The 16,517-nt window shown below is 55.5% G+C and overlaps 1 protein-coding gene across 29 annotated transcripts in view; it reads left to right on the top strand.

Moving 5' to 3' along the window:
* ABLIM2 (actin binding LIM protein family member 2) overlaps nucleotides 1–16,517 on the top strand; it is a 152,501-nt gene that overhangs the window by 117,775 nt on the left and 18,209 nt on the right. For 16 of the 29 annotated variants that reach the window (XR_014244481.1, XR_014244482.1, XR_014244484.1 and 13 more), the window contains 2 exons: nucleotides 370–511; nucleotides 12,161–12,222. Coding sequence is in view for 2 of the 29 variants with exons in the window: in XM_082391452.1 (XP_082247578.1) it covers nucleotides 373–511; nucleotides 12,161–12,222 (201 nt within the window). In the remaining 27 variants the exon portion in view is untranslated. Of the gene's footprint in view, nucleotides 1–369; nucleotides 544–12,160; nucleotides 12,223–16,517 lie in introns of those variants that run through there. The other 13 variants (XR_014244489.1, XR_014244491.1, XR_014244493.1 and 10 more) reach the window with 3 other exon arrangements.

Here is a 16,517-nt window from a genome sequence, read left to right as displayed (position 1 = left end):
ACCAGCCCCCTTACAGTTAGGACTAGCACATCTACTACCAAAGTCCTCATTCTATGCTGTGTAACTTGGTCATGGTTCTATAACCAAGGAGATGGTCTGAAAAGAAAGGAAAATAAATCAAAATGCATATTTTAGGGTTTGGCCCATGGGCTGAGTTTGCCCGCCCACCCTGGCTCAAAAGGTGAGACCCCCTTTGCTTGTCTTTAAGGAAGGTAGGTGTGTGTGGAAAGAGCCCAAGGCTGGCTTACCCGGCTCTCCCCTTGTGAAGCCATGTGAGCCCCGACCTCCCTGAGCCTCAGTTTCCTCCTTTGTAAAGTGGGGCAATGCCACTGCAGGTGACCTCAAAATTCACTTCTTTTTTTTTCTCAGCAGAAGACCAACTGGCTGATCCTCAAGGGGGACACAGACACTAGGACCAACTCTCCAGACCTAGACAGCCAGTCTTTGTCCCACAGTAGCGGGACCGATAGAGGCCCTCTCCAAACGATGCCAGGGGACAACATTTACTCACGTGAGTGGTTCTTTTGAGCAAGGAGCTGACAGTGTGGCCTGAAAGTCCTTGCAGAAAAGGGACCCACAACCTCGAGCCAATCCCCCCCAGATCTAAGCCTTGCTCATGAAAAACTGTGAGAGCAAACCCACAGACAGAATGGCCAGCCCGGTAGGAAGCAGACCAGTAGCCGTGTGCTGGCTTCCCTTGGTGACACCCTGATTCAGCCAGCCTGCTGCCCAAGGGCCATGCCGGCGTCTCCCGGAGCTCTCCAGAGCTGGCAAGAGGGCAGAAAGCCAACTCAGCCTCCTGGGCTCCTTTGGGAAAAGGGCTGCAGGCTGCCAGGCTGGAAGTTGAGGGCCCGTCTCCCTCTGGAGCGGACAGGAGCATGGTCCAGGGGGGCGAGTCCAGACTCGGAGCCGAGAACGGCATTATCGTGTCTCCTGTGCTCATCTTGGGCGAGGGGCCGGGAGCTGGGACTCCAGATCCTCAGGGAGTGCAGGAGACAAAGACCACGTCTGCCTGATCCGGGGGGTCGTGAAGCTGCAGTAGGCGTGACCTTCAGATGTCGGGCGAAACTCCCCATAACGTTCTTCACGTCCAGAGGCTGTAAATTATAGGCAAAAACAACGGCGAGCTGCCGTCTGATGCCCGCAGTAGAGGGTGGGCAGAGTCTTTGGGTCTCAGCAGCTGTGGCTGGGTTTCTGTGGACAAGCTTGAGGCTTAGCTTGGAAGCAGAGGCCAGGAGGGGATGGTTGTGGATGTGAGAAAGCCGAGGAAAGACACTGGCTTTGCCATGAGACAGACCTGAGTTCAAATCTCGGCTCACCACTCGCTGGGCCTCAGTTTCCCCTGTGTGCCTGGCGGGGTCGTGAGAGACCCGGAGGAGGTGCCGCGTGTGCCGCCAGCACTTGGCCGGGCCCGTAGTAGATGCGCACCACCATCATCACCATTCTCGTGACTGTAAACCGTCTCACAAATGAAAGTGCGTGTGTTCCGACGTGGGAAGAGGGTGAGAAGCGTGGAGATGATCACTTGTTAAAGAAGACGTCTAAACAGAGAAAGCGTGTGTTGTTTTGTGTGTGATCTCTGTAAGCAGACGTCTGTGCGCCCCGGGCCCCGTCCACCTGGGCCTCTGCTCTCTAAATGGGATCCAGAGTCGGAGCCCAGGGCTGACATCCCCGTGGGAAGGTCACACCGGAGAGTCCCCCAGAGGGTCTCGTCCATCGGAGGCGTGCTCCTCCTGGGGAGGATCTGGAAGGGCCGAGGCAGGCTGCCCATCCCACCAGCGGCAGAGTGAGGGGTGAGGGGTGCAGGGCTGGTTACAGGAGGACCAGTGGGCAGGCTCTGGACCAGGCAGCACCAGCCTCCAGCCCTGTTCTGCCTGGTGATGCAGGACTTGCATGTGGCCCCCGGCCACCGGCCTTGACCATGGCCTTTTCTGTTTTGCACTTTGTTTTTCCTAATGCAATTGAGTTTGGAAGGTGGAGTGCTTCTGCTGTGCCAGCCCCCCAGCAGCCCCCAGTAGCCCCCAGTAGCCCCCCATGCCTTGAGGGCACCAAAGCATTAGTCGCGGGACTCGAGAGCACCCAGGAAAGGACTATCTGGGGTCCTCAGGGTGGTCTTTTCTAGCTTCAGTCCTTCCCTTGCTGGGAGGTGGGTGGGCCTGCATCTGCAGCTCCCCGCCCTGTCTCTCCTCACGGGGGCAGCTGCTGTCCCCAGGGAGTCCCACTTCTGGCCTGCCTGTGGCTTGGGGCTTAGGGAGGTGGGGACACCATCTGGGGAGAAGCCTGGGCAGGAGACGGGCCGCCCCGTGGGGACCTCCCTGTGCCGCGCTGACCCGTTCGTGTTTCCTCACCTCTGTGCACTGCTTCCTCATCTGCACGTGCCGGACGAGGCGCCCTGGGGTCGTCCCAGGCGGTAGACCCTGTGAGACCCGCAGGCTGTGCAAGTGTTTTGGCCAGTCACACACCTTCAAGGTCTGTTTGTCAACCCCGTTCCTTGCTGCTGTGTTCCCATCACAAGCTGCAGGTGTAGCCGCGGATGGGAATGGACCGCCTCCCATCCAGGTGCGCCCGGCCGGCAGGAATTGGAGAGCCTATGCTAGAATTCGTGCTCTAACTGGGGCGAACCCTCCAAAGTACAAACAACCTGCGTGTGTGTGTGTGTGTGTGTGTGTGTGTGTGTGTGTGTCCTCCTCCTTCAGGGATGCAGGCTCACGATGACCATGACAATGGTTCTGTCATCCCTTCGCTTTCTACACATGCTCTGACGTCAATTCCTCCGAATGGGAAATCTACTGTGTCTAACAATTGCAGCTGTGCCTTTATTTCTGTGCTGGTGACATCGCCTTGTTTCCCAATGTGCATGGAAATAGCAGCGAGGACCCAGGCTGCTGGTGGTGCCTAGGTCAGGCGTGCCTTGCTATCTGCCGGCCTCTTGAGACATTTGGGCGGGATGCGCACACTCTTAAACTGAGAAGAGAGGGGTATCCGCCTTCTTTTCTCGGGTTCCTTCCAGTTTCATCCAGTAGCCCCCAATTGTGAGTCCATCGACACCAGTTTCATTTGCAAACAACCGTTATTGAACAAAGTGTTTGCATGTGACAAGGCACGCCTCCCTGGGACATCCATCTGTAGCGCACCCAAGGAGGGTAGGATTGTGACACTCAACACAGTGGGCGCTCAATAAATGTTTGTTGAATTGAGATGCATTAAATTCAACGGGTATTTATTGAGCACCCACTCTGTGCCAGACGCTGTGCAGGGCGCCGAGGGGGGAGACCGAGAAGACAAGAGCAGTCCCTGCCCCAGAGACGCGTGCAGGGAGCTGGGACAGGCAAAGACGCCGTTGAGAGCAAGTGCACACGCACCCTGCCGCCGCCTGCCTGGGGTCCTCCGTGGGGCCAGGCACAACCTCATCCCACTCATGACACCATCAGCACATCTCACCTGAGACTGAATTCATCATTCAGTCATTCATCCACCCCTTCACCGGACGTTAACTGAGCACCTACTATGTGCTGAACACAGTGCTAGGCAGCGGAGAGGAGGTGGTGAATATGGCCCAGTGCCTGTTCCCCAGGGAAGCAGACAACTGACAAACCAGTGTGACATCCCTCTCCGCTATGGCAGTGGTTCTCAGCCAGCACTGCCAGCCCTTCCAAAGGAGGTGTCATTGAAACACACATTGTATGACAGACCGCTCATTTTCCTTTATGCTACACTGAGGGCATTATCTGGACTATGCATGTAGGAGGTTATATTATTGATGGATCTGATATCTTCACAGGAAAGGGATGGTATTGATTTTCTGTTACAAGAAGAGGGCCTGGAGCCCTACAGGATGAGATTCACTGCCCCAGAAGAACACGAGGTGGTGTGTGGGCCCCCCTCCCCTGGTCTAGACACTGTGGACCGGCCCGCTGCTGCTCTGGGTCCCACCTTCCTAACCCTTCACGTCCTGTCCTCCCTTTTGAGGTTTTCCCACATCCCCCTCCAGGTGGTCACAGGTGTGCTGAAGTAAGACAAAGCCCCAGGCCAGCTGGAGACCCTTCCCTGAGGACTCAGTGATCCCTGGAAAGGACCCTACCCTTCCAAAGGGAATAAGGCCCTTCCTCAAATCCCAGCACGTGAGGGGAATTAGGGTGGGCTTGGAGGTCGGGGTGAGGAAAGCTCCACGTTAGAAACCAAGGCAGTGCAGATGGTTGGTCCCGTGGGGACCACTGCACGCCCACCCTACCTGTGGTTTTGCTGTTTTACATCACCTTCTGTGTGTCTGTCCCCATGGAGTCCCATCCCCTTGTCTTCGCCTGCTGCCCACCCATTCCGGGCCTGGTCTGGGGCTGGGATCCGAGATTGCTTCCTGGGTCCCTCACCCCCAGTGCCCACCAGTGTGAAGGTCGGGAGACAGCACCTCTGTTCCACTTTTCCTTCCCTGCTGGCAGGAGGAAAGCGGGTTTGAGGCCTGGCCGGAAGTGGCTTTCCTCACCCCCTTTAGTCCTCTGGAGTTTCCAGGCAAGAAAAAGTCATTCTCACATTTCTTAGTCCATGGCTGAAAGAGAGAGAGACCTCATTCGCTGTCTGCCAACCCCATGAGAATGTTGGGGGGTGGGCAATCCTCAGTCTGGGCGTTGGGACCTGAGGACCGCAGGGGCAGAATCCACAAGCATCACACTGATGGGACCTCAGTCCTGGCCCTCATTTTTGGACAAGCAAGAGAAGGCCCAGGGACAGGGTGTGACCGCCGAACAGGTCCTGGGGCCAGAGCGGAGGCCAAACACACAGCAGCACTCCGGCCCCAGGAGCTGACGGTCCAGAGGAGGCAGGGACACAGACAAAAACCACGTTAGAAAGTAAGGCCTATGGCACGTGCAGGTCGGGGGGCCAGGCGCTGCCGATGGTTCGGGGAAGGGAGATGCTAAGTGAGCGGGCTTGAGGGCTGCGGGCTTGAAGGGGTAGGTGTGGGAGTGGGCCCTCCTCCCAAAGGTGAAGCCTGGCCGCTGGGCTCTGGGGGAGGGGTGGAGCCTGGAACGTGCAGGGTCACAAAGGGCGTTATGGGCCTTGCGGGGGCTCGGCCTGGCCTCCGAGTGGAGGGCGGACCTAGGGGTTCTCAGCAGAGCCCTGGCCGCCTCTCACTGAGGTTTCAGCCGGACTGTCGGGGCAAGAGGGGCATTGCCGTCACCCAGGCTGGGGGAGGGTTCTGGGGGAGGTGGTCTTTTGGGGGTGTCCTGGGGGGTTCTGAGCAGCACAAACAGCATGCACAGAGCTTCGAGGCAAGAAGCAAGGTGGCAGTTTGGGAAACAGGAAGCCAGTGGGGAGGCGGGCGAGGGCAGCCAGAAACAGCTGGTCTGTGTGTGATGCTGGGAATTTTCTTCTCTGTGTGCTGGGGCCCGGGGTCGGTGCGGCAGGGCCGTGAGCAGGAGATGAGGTGACGTGTTTTATGTGTTTAAACACGGACGCGCAGCTTTGCAGAGGATAGACTGGAGGCTGCTGGGCCGGGGCTCAGGGGACCGGGGTGTCCAGATAAGCCATGGGGAGGCCCCCCTGAACAGTCTAAACAGCAGGACTGGTGCGAGCGGTGGAGGAGGGGCGGGGCGGGGGGGGCGGAATCAGGAGTGACCCGGGGCGTCCTGGCTCAGGTGGGTGGAGGCACCTCTATTCAGAGCTGGGCAGGAACCAGGTGGGTTCTTCATGTTGAGTCGGGAGGCTGAGACGCCCAGACGGAGCTGCCGGGCTGTGGACGGATGGGCTGGGCGCTCAGGAAAGGATTCTGGGCTGTAGGCAGAGTCACAGGGGTCCTCGGCTCCCGGATGGGCCTGGGGGCGTGGGGGAGGGTAACCTGAGACCCAGGCCCTCCCCCAGGTGGGTTCCTGAGCTGTGTTACTTCTCAAAAGGGTCTGAGGCCCAAAGAAACCGTGACTCTCCTGCTCAACGCCTACCTCACTCCCACTCCTCAGCCTCTGTTTCCCATCTCCACAGGACATGGCGGGGAGGATGGAGAAAGCGTGGGCAGGGGGAAGCCCAGGGATGGAGAGAGCCCGGGCCAGCGGAGGGGTCGGGGGAAGGCTGGGAGGGAGAGGCCCGAGGGAGCGGAGGGCTTGCGTCCGGCACCCGGCATCCAGCAGGTGGCTGGGAGTCCCCTGGGGCAGAGACTGCTGGGGAGGGCATGGCCCGCCCGGCCTCCAGCTGGAGGGACGGAGTGCCCTCTGCCCCCTGCTCACGTTCGGCCCCAGCAAGAGCAGTGAGGGTTCCAGACGTCAGGGAGGGGACCTTGGCCCAGGAGAAGCCACCTCCAGGTGCGAGAGGGGGGCACCAGGACAGAGCCCTCTGCCGTTGCCTGGGGGCTGGCTGGGACTCTTCGCTTTTAGCAAAGGTCCCTGTGCCCCCCGTGATGGGCAGGCTTGCCCCCAGCTGGGGAACTGGATGGGGTATGGCCTCAGATTTGCGGGCAGGGGCACAGGCAGTGCCTGAGACCCTCAGGTGTCCGGGGAAAGGAGCCCACGTCCCAGGTCACAGCTCTCAGGGCCTCCTCTGTCCCCCTACACACAGCTCTGCCCGGGTCTTGAGGTGCTCCCGCCCACCTGGGAGCTCTGTCTCCCCTCCCCCGACCCCCGCCGGGAGCCCCTTATCTATGACCCTGTGTGTCCTTTCTCCCCTGAGGACTGTTAGCTCCTGGGGAGCAGGGTCCAGATAGGCCCCCCCGTGCCTCCCCCTGTGCCCGCAGCAGCCCCCCAGTGAGTGCCTACGGGGCGGTGGGTGCCCAGGTCTTCCCTGAGCAGAGCCTTCCTTCCTTCGTGGGCCCCAGCACGGTGGGGGGTAGGGGGGGAGCGACAGAGTGCATGAGATCACATGAGGGGTCGGCAGCGGGTGCGATCCCGCTGGGTTGGATCCTAGCCTCTCACTTGCTATGTGACCTCGAGTATGAGAGCAAACTTCTCTGAGTTTGGAATCGCCTCGTCTGTAAAAGTGGGGATGATCCAGTCCTCCTGGCAGGCGGCACCTGGGCTTTGGGGCTCAAACGTGGGCATCCTATGGGCTGAGCCCCGGGGTGTCACACAGAGCTGGTCAGGTCCACAAGCCAGCCATGGTGAGCCTTCAGTGGGCCCCTCTCGCTTGCTTCTGAAGCCTGTAGCTCAGACGGCCCGGGGGGCCTCCTGTTCATGTTCCTAGGGGCTGAAGGGGGTCCCAGCCCCTCCTTCCTCAGACGGGGATGCCGAGGCTCAGAGAGGGGACCCGAGCCTGCACAGGGCCACGCAGCTGCAAACTTACATATTTACACGTCAGTGAACTGAGAACCGTTCACCATCCTGGTGAAACTGACAAAGATCTGCCCAGGGAAACGGCTTCCTGACCGTTGTCCACAAAGCATCCTGGATGCTGTGATGAGCCACGTGCCTGTAGCTGCACCTGGAACAGTCCTCCACCTGCAAGGGGCCTCTCCTTGCACATCCGTCCAGTGGTTGCTCTAACCTCTGACAAGCCAGCCCAGAAGACGGACAGACCCAAGGAGACCCAAGATCAATCCCAGCAGAATGCTGAGGGCGAGGCTGCCACAGGTGGGCTTCTGGGAGGAGGTAACGTGGAGCCTGGTTAGGCTGAGCTTGGACATGGGGCGTGGGCAGGTGTTCAGTGGCCGCAGGGCCTGATACAACTCAGGGTCTTGAGTACCCAGCTGCCACCTGTCCCGGTCCAGCGCACCTGCCTTCTCCCTGTGCGCCTTCTCTCTCTCTCTAATACACACACACACACACACACACACACACACATTCTTAAGGCCAGCCAATGCCATATGCCAGCCAGGCAGGTCCCTAGAAGGCTCCCACGCCTGCAAACCCTCACCAGGGCAGAACTGCTGGAGCAGATAGGGTTACCGGTTCCCGAAGCTAGGGTCCCGGGAGATTGTCTCACCCTCTTTGTGAGTAACAATTTGATCTTATACAGGTCACTTAATTTCACTAGGCCTCAGCTTCCTGAACTGTAAAATGGGCTCATGTGTAATGCCTTGGCTTGTGACAGTCAACAAAATCTCTGAATATGTGAAGGGACCTTTTAAATGGGTTGTTCTCAATCTCGGCTGCACGTGGGATCCTGGGACCTCTGAAGTCTACTGATGGCTGGTCCCATCCAGAGAGAGGCCAATTCTAATGGATCTCAATAGCATCCCAGGGATGTGATACTGGAGACTCCTCTCTCCCTGCTCTTCCCCACTCAGTACAACTGAAAAGCCCAAGAACAATAGGGCAGACAATCACAGAACTCTGGAGGGTAGAGAGAGGAAGCTGGACTGTTCAGAGACCTGAGAACTTGAGGAAATACACAGGACCAGTGTCTCTCACCTCCCCTGCAGTAGACAAGGTGACCAAGTAGATGACTGCCCTCCCTGGTACCCAGCAGGAGGCCCACTGGCACCCAGCAGCCTGGAGAATAGGCCCAGGGAAACACTCTCCATCCATGGCTGGTGTCTCCCACCCCCACCTCGGGGTACGGGGCAACCAGGGAAGCACCTTTCACCCCAGGTTGCTACCAGAAACACCAGGTGGACGCAGCAGACCAGAAGAGCACTTTAACGAGCATTCTGAAAACTAAACTGTCTTCGGACTCACAGCCTGTAATAAGCCATGCCCCACGTGTTAAACCTAAACACAGTGACAGCCTGCTAACATGGAAAACTTAGCTAGGATCCAGGTCTCCCAACATAATACCCGAATGTCCAGGATCCAGTGGAAAATCACTCATCACACCAAGAACCATGAAGATAACTATTTGAATGTGAAAGGGCAATCGACACATCCTAACACTGGAAAGAATCAGATATTGGAAATATCCTGAGAAGGATTTTTAAGGCAGTCATCACAAAAATGCTTCAACAAACAATTGCGAAAACTCTTGAAACAAATGAAAAAGAAAAAAAGAAAATCTCACAGAAGAAATACAAGTTATAAAAAAAGAATCCAGGCTTCCCTGGTGGCGCAGTGGTTGAGAGTCTGCCTGCCAATGCAGGGGACGCAGGTTCGAGCCCTGATCTGGGAAGATCCCACATGCTGCGGAACAACTGGGCCCATGAGCCACAATTACTGAGCCTGTGCGTCTGGAGCCTGTGCTCTGCAACAAGAGAGGCCGCGATAGTGAGGGGCCCGCGCACCGAGATGAAGAGTGGCCCCCACTCGCCGCAACGGGAGAAAGCCCTCGCACAGAAACGAAGACCCAAAACAGCCAAAAATAAAAGAAAAAAAAAAGTAACAATCAAAAAAAAAATCCAATGGAAATTATGGGAAAGAAAAATAAAATAACCAAGATTTAAAAATTCACTGGATGGGTTCAATAACAGAATAGCGGGATTTGTCAGAGGAGAGAATCAGTGAACTTGAAGATAGAACTACAGAAATTATCCAACTTGAACAGCAGAGAGAAAATAGCAGAAAAGAATGAACAGAGCCTCAGAGACCTGTCAGACAGCACTTGTATCACTGGAGTCCCAGAAAGAAGAGAATGGGTCTGAAAAATATTCAAAGAAATAATGCCTGAAAACTTAACAAATTTGGCAAAAGGCATAAACTTAACATGCTCAAGAAACTGAGTGAACCCCAAGTAGAATAAGCTCAAAGTAATCCACACCAAAACACACCATAATTAAACTTACAAAAACTAAAGACAGAAAAAAATAATACTGAAAACAGCCCGAGGGAAAAGACATATTATTCTCCCTACTGGCGACACCAATGCAAATGACAGCCAATTTCTCCCCAGAAACCATGGAGGCCAGAGGAAGATGGCACGTATTTCATGTGCAGAAAGACATTTGCTGTGGATGTGAATTCTATCTTGGATGGAAATATCCTTCAGGAATGAATGGAAAATGGAGACATTCTCAGACAAAGGAAAACTAAGACAAGTTTTCACTCGCAGACGTACTTGGCTAAAGGCAGTTCTCCAAACAGAAAGGAAATGATAAGAGAGCTCGGAAATTCAGAAAGGAAGAACATCAAAACAGGTTACAATACGGGGTCAATATAACAGACTGTCCTTCTTGTGATGAGTTTCTTAAATCATTGATGAGCGAAGCAAAAATTGTTACACCATCCGATACGGAAGCTCAAGGCAGGTAGAAGAAAGAGCGAAGACAGTCATAGTTGATGAGTGAGGAAGATGAAGTGGCCTAAGTGGAAGTAAGGTCTCTACACCTACTGTGAGACCAGAGGCCGGCAGCCTGAGCACAGGGGATTTTAGAAGCTGGCTACGTGATTGCAGTGCATCTGGGTAGAGAACCTCTGGTTTAGAGCAGGTAAGGCTGGGGGTGAGGGCATAGTTGTTCTCGGGGCCCTAAGGGTTCCCAAGCCTTAGTGTGTATCAAAATGCCCTGGAGGGCTTGTAACACACAGACCGCTGGACCCCAGCCCCAGAGTTCTGAGTCTGTAGGTCTGGGGTGGGGCCCGAGAATTTGCCTTTGTAGCAAGCTCCCAGGCATGGCTGGTGCTGCTTATTGGAGACGCCGCTTTGAGAAGACTACTCTAGCATCCCCGGCTGATGAGGAGCTCCTGGGTCTCAGCTGAGGGTCCCTTAGATCCTCAACCCGACAGCCTCACATGCCCGAGTGTGCCTGGCTCTGGGTGTAAATTGGGAAGCAGGTGTGTCCTGGAGGGACCCCAGGACTGTAAGTCAGGAGGCCCTTATGTCCCAGGGCTGGGTGACCTTGGGCAGGTCCCTCTGTGTCCCTGGGCCTCAGTTCCCCTTCTGTGAAATGGGAGGAGCTGGCAAGGTCACTTACCTGGCGGAGCCCAGGGCGACCAGGAGGAGGGAGAGATGCCCGGTAGGCCTGGCCCGAGCCTCTGGCCCCGCTTCTCTCCCTCCAGCTCCGCTCTCCTCTGTTTCACGTGTCGGAGTTTTCACATAGATTTCCTGTGACAAGAGGGCTCCTCGGCTAAAACCAGTTTGAGAACCCTGCCCTTGATGTTGTGAAAGGCCCTTCCTGACCCACATCTGGAACCTTCCCACAGACCACCCTGGGACAAACAAGTCCCCGAGGCAGGTCCCCAGCTGAGGCCTTTCCTACGAGTGTGGCCTGTACAGAATGTCTTCTCTGACCCTCCACCCCACAAGACAGGCACCTGGCTCGATCAGCATCCTTTGCTCGGAAGCGGGCCTTCCTGGAGGGGGCGGGTGGACGGACGGGCGGGCGGTTCTGTGCACAGCGCCCGTCTCACCTTTGGAGGCTCAGTCCTCTGGTTTATAGCCTCGTGGACGCAGAGGGATGGGACCCGCCGTCCCCTCTGAGCCCTCGCGGGCAGCCCGGTGGCTCCCAGGAGCCAGTGCTATTGCCTGAGCTGTGGGGGTCAGGGACCCCCAGATGCAGCAGACATGGCCCCTGCTTTTTACGGGCCCATGGGCTATGGAAAGACAGTTCAGGCAGCCGGGAAAGCCCTCCTTAGGGTGCTTCTAAGGGTGGTGGCGGTCCCCTGCCCCTCCAGGGGGCCCAGGCTGTGCCCCTTGGGCTCCCTTCTGGGGCACATCCCACACTCACTTCTGAGCCAGGAGTTTCCGCTCTGCTCTCTCCAGACATGGCACTGAAGCGGTTAACGGGGCGGGGGGGTGTCTCAAAGTCCTGGGCCCCCCAGAGCAGCCAAAGATGTGATCGATGGAGGGAGACCAGGTGAGGGATTCCCACAGGGAATCCAGGGCCCAGTGTCTCAGACTGGCCCTTTGAGAAGCTAGAAATTTGGATTTTAATGTGAAATCCCCCAACTGCAAACAGCTCAAGGGTTTTGAAAAAATGGTCTGCAGGCCACCTCTGGTGGTGCTGGGCCTCCACTGGCCGCCTCTGGCACAGCCCTACCCTGCATGGGGGCCCCTTCCTCCCTCTGCCCCCCACTCTCCTGGTCAGCCAGGTGAGGAGCTTGGCCTGGTGATAGAGGCTTCCAGAGGATGCAGGTGCCTGCCAGGCCGGGTCAGGCTCTGTGATGTTCCTGGTGTCATGGGCGGGCTCGGGGACGTCACCCCCTTCCTGGCTTCATCCTCAGTCAGTGCCCTGGGGCTAGAGGTCTCGAATGAGGCAGGTGGGATCTTCAGGGCCATCCCATGTCACCTGCGCAGCCCCGCCGACCTGGGTGAGCCCCCCTCCTGCGCCCGGTCGAGCCTGGCTGCGTCCGTGACGGCTGTGCTGTGTCTGTTTCAGGGTTCCCCTATTCCAAGTCTGACCCTGTCCCAGGACATGGCAAGAATGGCTTGGACCACCGGGTAGGTACTCAACCCCGCACGCCCCGCACGCGCGTACTAACGGTCGCCGTGAGCTAGGGCGGCTCCCACAGCTTGGTGACCACACGGCCAGGAGGACGGGCCCTGGGGACCCTGCTCGCCCACCCACGTCTGCCTGCTACTCCACCCAGGGCCAGACCACCACCCGGCAACACCCCTCCTCCCCTCTGCTCCCAGCCCCCAGCCCCCAGCCCCCAGGGAGACCTCAGTGTCGGGGGGCAGGGGCAGCGGGGCCACCCAGAGGAATCAGACCCTCTTTAAGGCCCTCCTGACCGTCCTTCTCCTGTCACCTAGAGCCTAATAAGGATCTTAAAGGATGGAGGGGTTTCGTGGGCCATGTGGGCCCAGACTCCACTTCCTTCCCTGGAGCGCCCTTCCTCCCCGGCCCCCGGTGTTAGTACCATCACCATGGTTACCACTGATGATGCCCTTAGACTGTGACCGTTACTGGGGCCACACCGAGGGGCCGGCCTTCTCTGCCCACTCCCAGCCGAAGGCTGCTTTGACTGCCCCCTTCCCAGCTCTCTGAATCCGGGGACATGAGACCGTGAGCCCAGACAGCGTGCTGCCTGACTTGTCCCCCGCAGCTGGGCCCTCGTGTTTGTCCCTCTCCCCACAGCTTTACTAGGCCTCCAGTGAGGACCCCTCAGGTGGAGCAGGCGTGATGACACCAGACCCCCGCCAACCCCCGACACACACACGCGTGCACACACACACACACACACACACACACAGACACACAGACACACAGCCCCAGGAGACTTGCTACCACTGAGGCAGCCTTTTCCCGGTCAGAGGAAGTTTGTCCACAAACCGAGGCCATTCACCCCCCAAGAGAAGCCACTCAGACTTCAGTCCCCGTGTGTTGCCCTGGGGCGGTCCCAGCCACAAGTGTGTAACGCAGGGGACAGCGACCCCTCAGGCAGACCTCAAATCCAGGGTCCAGGCACAGGGGCACATCCAAGATCAGGGACGCCACCACGGAAGCTGCGGGTGTCCTCGGGCCTTTCTCAGTCATTCTCGAGCTCTGTGGGCCCTGCTGCTGTGTGTGTCCCGGGCCCAGGTGCCTCTGCACGGTTTGCTCGAGGGAACCCCGCCCATCCCACTAACCACTCCCCCCCACCCCGTTTACTCAGAATGGGCCGAGTTGGAACGGGCACGTAGCATGCTTCTCTGAATTCCCTTCTAAGGAAGGATGCAGGAGGCATGAGAAAGCAGGAGTCCACGGAACCCCCACAGCGCCGGGCAACGTGGATCCTCAGGCTCAGCGGGAGGGTCCTGAGGGCGGCGGGCACCAGTCAGAATGTTCTCTGTTCACCTGGCACGGCTGTTCTCTGACTCAGGGGCCGTGAGTGCCGAGGTCACGGACTGGGCCACGTCCACGCCGAGGCGTCCCACTCCCCAAGCCAAGTCCTGGGGTTTCTCTCAAAATAGGGGAGACAAGAGCATGGACGTCAGCACTTCCAGGCTTGCGTCATTGGCGGCCGGGCTGTGCATCCTCTAGGGAGAGTCCCTTCCTGGTTGCCAGGCTGGAAGGACGTGGGTCGATGGCTCCCAGCACCTGTGGGGAAGGCGTGGCCTCCGGAGGCTCCACCCCCAAGGAGTCTGGGAACAGCTGATCCAGACACTCTGGCGGGGACACCATCTTCAGGCCTCTCCTAGAGCAGACAGCAGACGCTTAAGCTTTACAGAGTCGAGAGCTGAACCCTCCGGGAATGTTTCCCCTGCTGGCCTCAGGGTGGGGAGCAGAGTGTCAGAAAGCCTGTGAGTGAGTCGTGCACATCTTGGGGAGGCGATAAAGATGGAATTCATCACCACAGGAGGATTTTTAGCTTTTCACATTAGAATATCCAGGACATTGATAAAAATTATTGTTGACTTTTTGGGGGGATTCTTTTTTCCCTACTAATGTTCTCTCCTATTTTTTTTTTCTTCACTCTTTCTAAGACTCTAATGTAATCGTATGCCTGTTTCTCAGCTGAAAAGCCAGATAATTTGATGACCAGTCTTTTACAGCTCAGCCATGTCAGATTAAGTTGTTCCTTGGTTTGTTTTTACTTTCTGAAAGGATTCCAGGTGACCTAAAGTAAAAGCCCAGATGCAGAGTGACCAAAAACCCAGTAACACCAAATCCCAAAGGAGAGGAAAGAAAGAAGTAGGAGAAAATTATATCAGAGACACACAGAAGAACACTGTATGGGAAAAAGCATCGACGCTTAGCTGTGAGCTTCCTGAGTGTGACCAGTTGTGTAGTTCTTATTGTCAAATGGAAGGAAGGAAGTCAGTAAATCAGGGGAGGCAGAGATGTGCCTGATTCTTGTTCTGGAAGGGATTTGTCACAAGGGGCCAGCACCATATGTCCCAAAGCTTGTTAAAATGTCCTGATAACTAGCCTTCCACAGAGCCTGACACGTGGTGGATAGTCACACCTCTCTGTAGAATAAATAGGGAAACAGCCACCTACTAAAGGCTTTCCTGTGGATGAGACAGCATTGGTTCCAACATGTGCCACCCGGTCTTCTATTAAGAGACGGACCGCTGGTCACCGACAGATCCACACGGTAGCCCCTTGGAAGGAGTCCCATTTTGAAAAAACCCTGATGCTAAATAAGAACAGACTGAATTTTCCTACTAAATGACAAAGACTCTCAGGTTAGATTTTTTTTAAAATAAAAGAAGAAAAACATGTATCATCATGAGATAAACACAAATTATTTTTTACTGGATTAGAAGTCAAAGGATGGGAAAGAGTTACCAAAATCACAAGTAGAAGGAAAGCATGAGTGGCAGTATTAATATCAGATAAGGTAGAAGTTAAGGTTAAGATGAATCAGTAGAATTTGTGGTAAAAAGAAGGAACACTAGTTCATGAGGACACAAGTTATAAAGCAGTTAACAGCATTCATAAATTTAAATGTGCCAAGCAACATGGCAATGCCAGAGACCTTGATAAAACGCAAGTATGGTTGGCCATTTGAACATGACTCTTTTGAAATCAGACATGGATCTAGTGAAGGAGAAAAAAAGTATGGAGATCAATTTAATAGTGCAAACAGCGAACTTAATCTAATAGGCATATGAAAAAAATTCGTATCTTTTGAATCGGGTTTTCACATATCCATAAAACATTAATAAAAAGGTTCATGTATGTCACTACAAAGAAAACCTTAACAAATTGTAAAAGTCAGATATGCTGGAAAGAACACATGCATTATCATCAGGCAGCCCCGAGTTCAAATCCTAGCTCTGCCACTTCCTGGGTGTGTGTTTGGGCAAAAGTTACTTAAATTCTATGAGTCTCTATTTCCTAGTCTTTAAAAAAATTATCCTTACCTCTTAAGGTTATTGCCAGGACACATAACATTATGGTCGTGAAATCTTCTAAGTTCTGTAGCGTGGTTCCCAAACGAATAGCTATTATAAAAGCAAGTCTCTACTCCTTCTTACTTCCACCTCAGTGGCTAGTGAGTAAAATGGCACACTCCAATGTGAGCTTTAGCAAGAAAAGAACAATGGTGAATGGCCACGATTTCCTTCTCACCGTTATCAATCCCAGTATAATTTTTGAAAAGTGAAATGCACGGGTTAAATTTTTTACAGTTCCATATATTAGCTGTGTGACCTTGGGCAAGTCGCTTCACGTCTCTGAGCCTCGGCTATTAAATGGTGATAATAATCACCACTTGGCATTTAGAAGGCCAGGAGTAGAGAGCTCTTTCCCTGCTCTGGACTGACACGGTGACCCCCCCCCTCCACCCGCCCGGGGGATGCCCCACCCTCCCTCCTGAGAGTCTCTGTCTAGTCTCAGAGCCTGGCAGACCAGAGGAAGCCGGTTCTGCTGCCAGGAAGTGGGTTTCCAGCTGCCCAAGGGGGTGGCGGTGGCCGGGGAGTTTACAGCCTGTGATGCAGGGCAGCGGGCACTAGGGGGCGGCATTTCTCTTTCGTATCGTGGCCGGGCCAGGTGGGAGACAGGTTTGCCTTGCTTTATGCTGGAGCTTCCCTAACCAGGCAGGTGCACGGGGGTCCTTGTCAGTGGCCTGAGAAAACGTCTGCAAATATTGTTCTTGAAAACTCCCAAGGGGAATCATTCAGTCAAGTGGAGGAGGTGCAGGGTCACGGAGAGTCACCGGTGGGTGCGGGGTTGCCGGGCTCTGGGTCCCAGTGTTGGGACTAAGGTGAGGCATTCAGGGCACTTACCAAAGGACTCAGTAATCAAGGTAAACAAGGTAATACAATGTTTTGAAAAATCCAAATTAATGAAAAAAATCCATGATGGA

This window comes from Balaenoptera borealis, assembly GCF_965194805.1.
Source record: "Balaenoptera borealis genome assembly, chromosome: 4".
NCBI classification, from domain to species: domain Eukaryota; kingdom Metazoa; phylum Chordata; class Mammalia; order Artiodactyla; family Balaenopteridae; genus Balaenoptera; species Balaenoptera borealis.
This window is presented reverse-complemented; position numbering and strand designations above follow the sequence as displayed.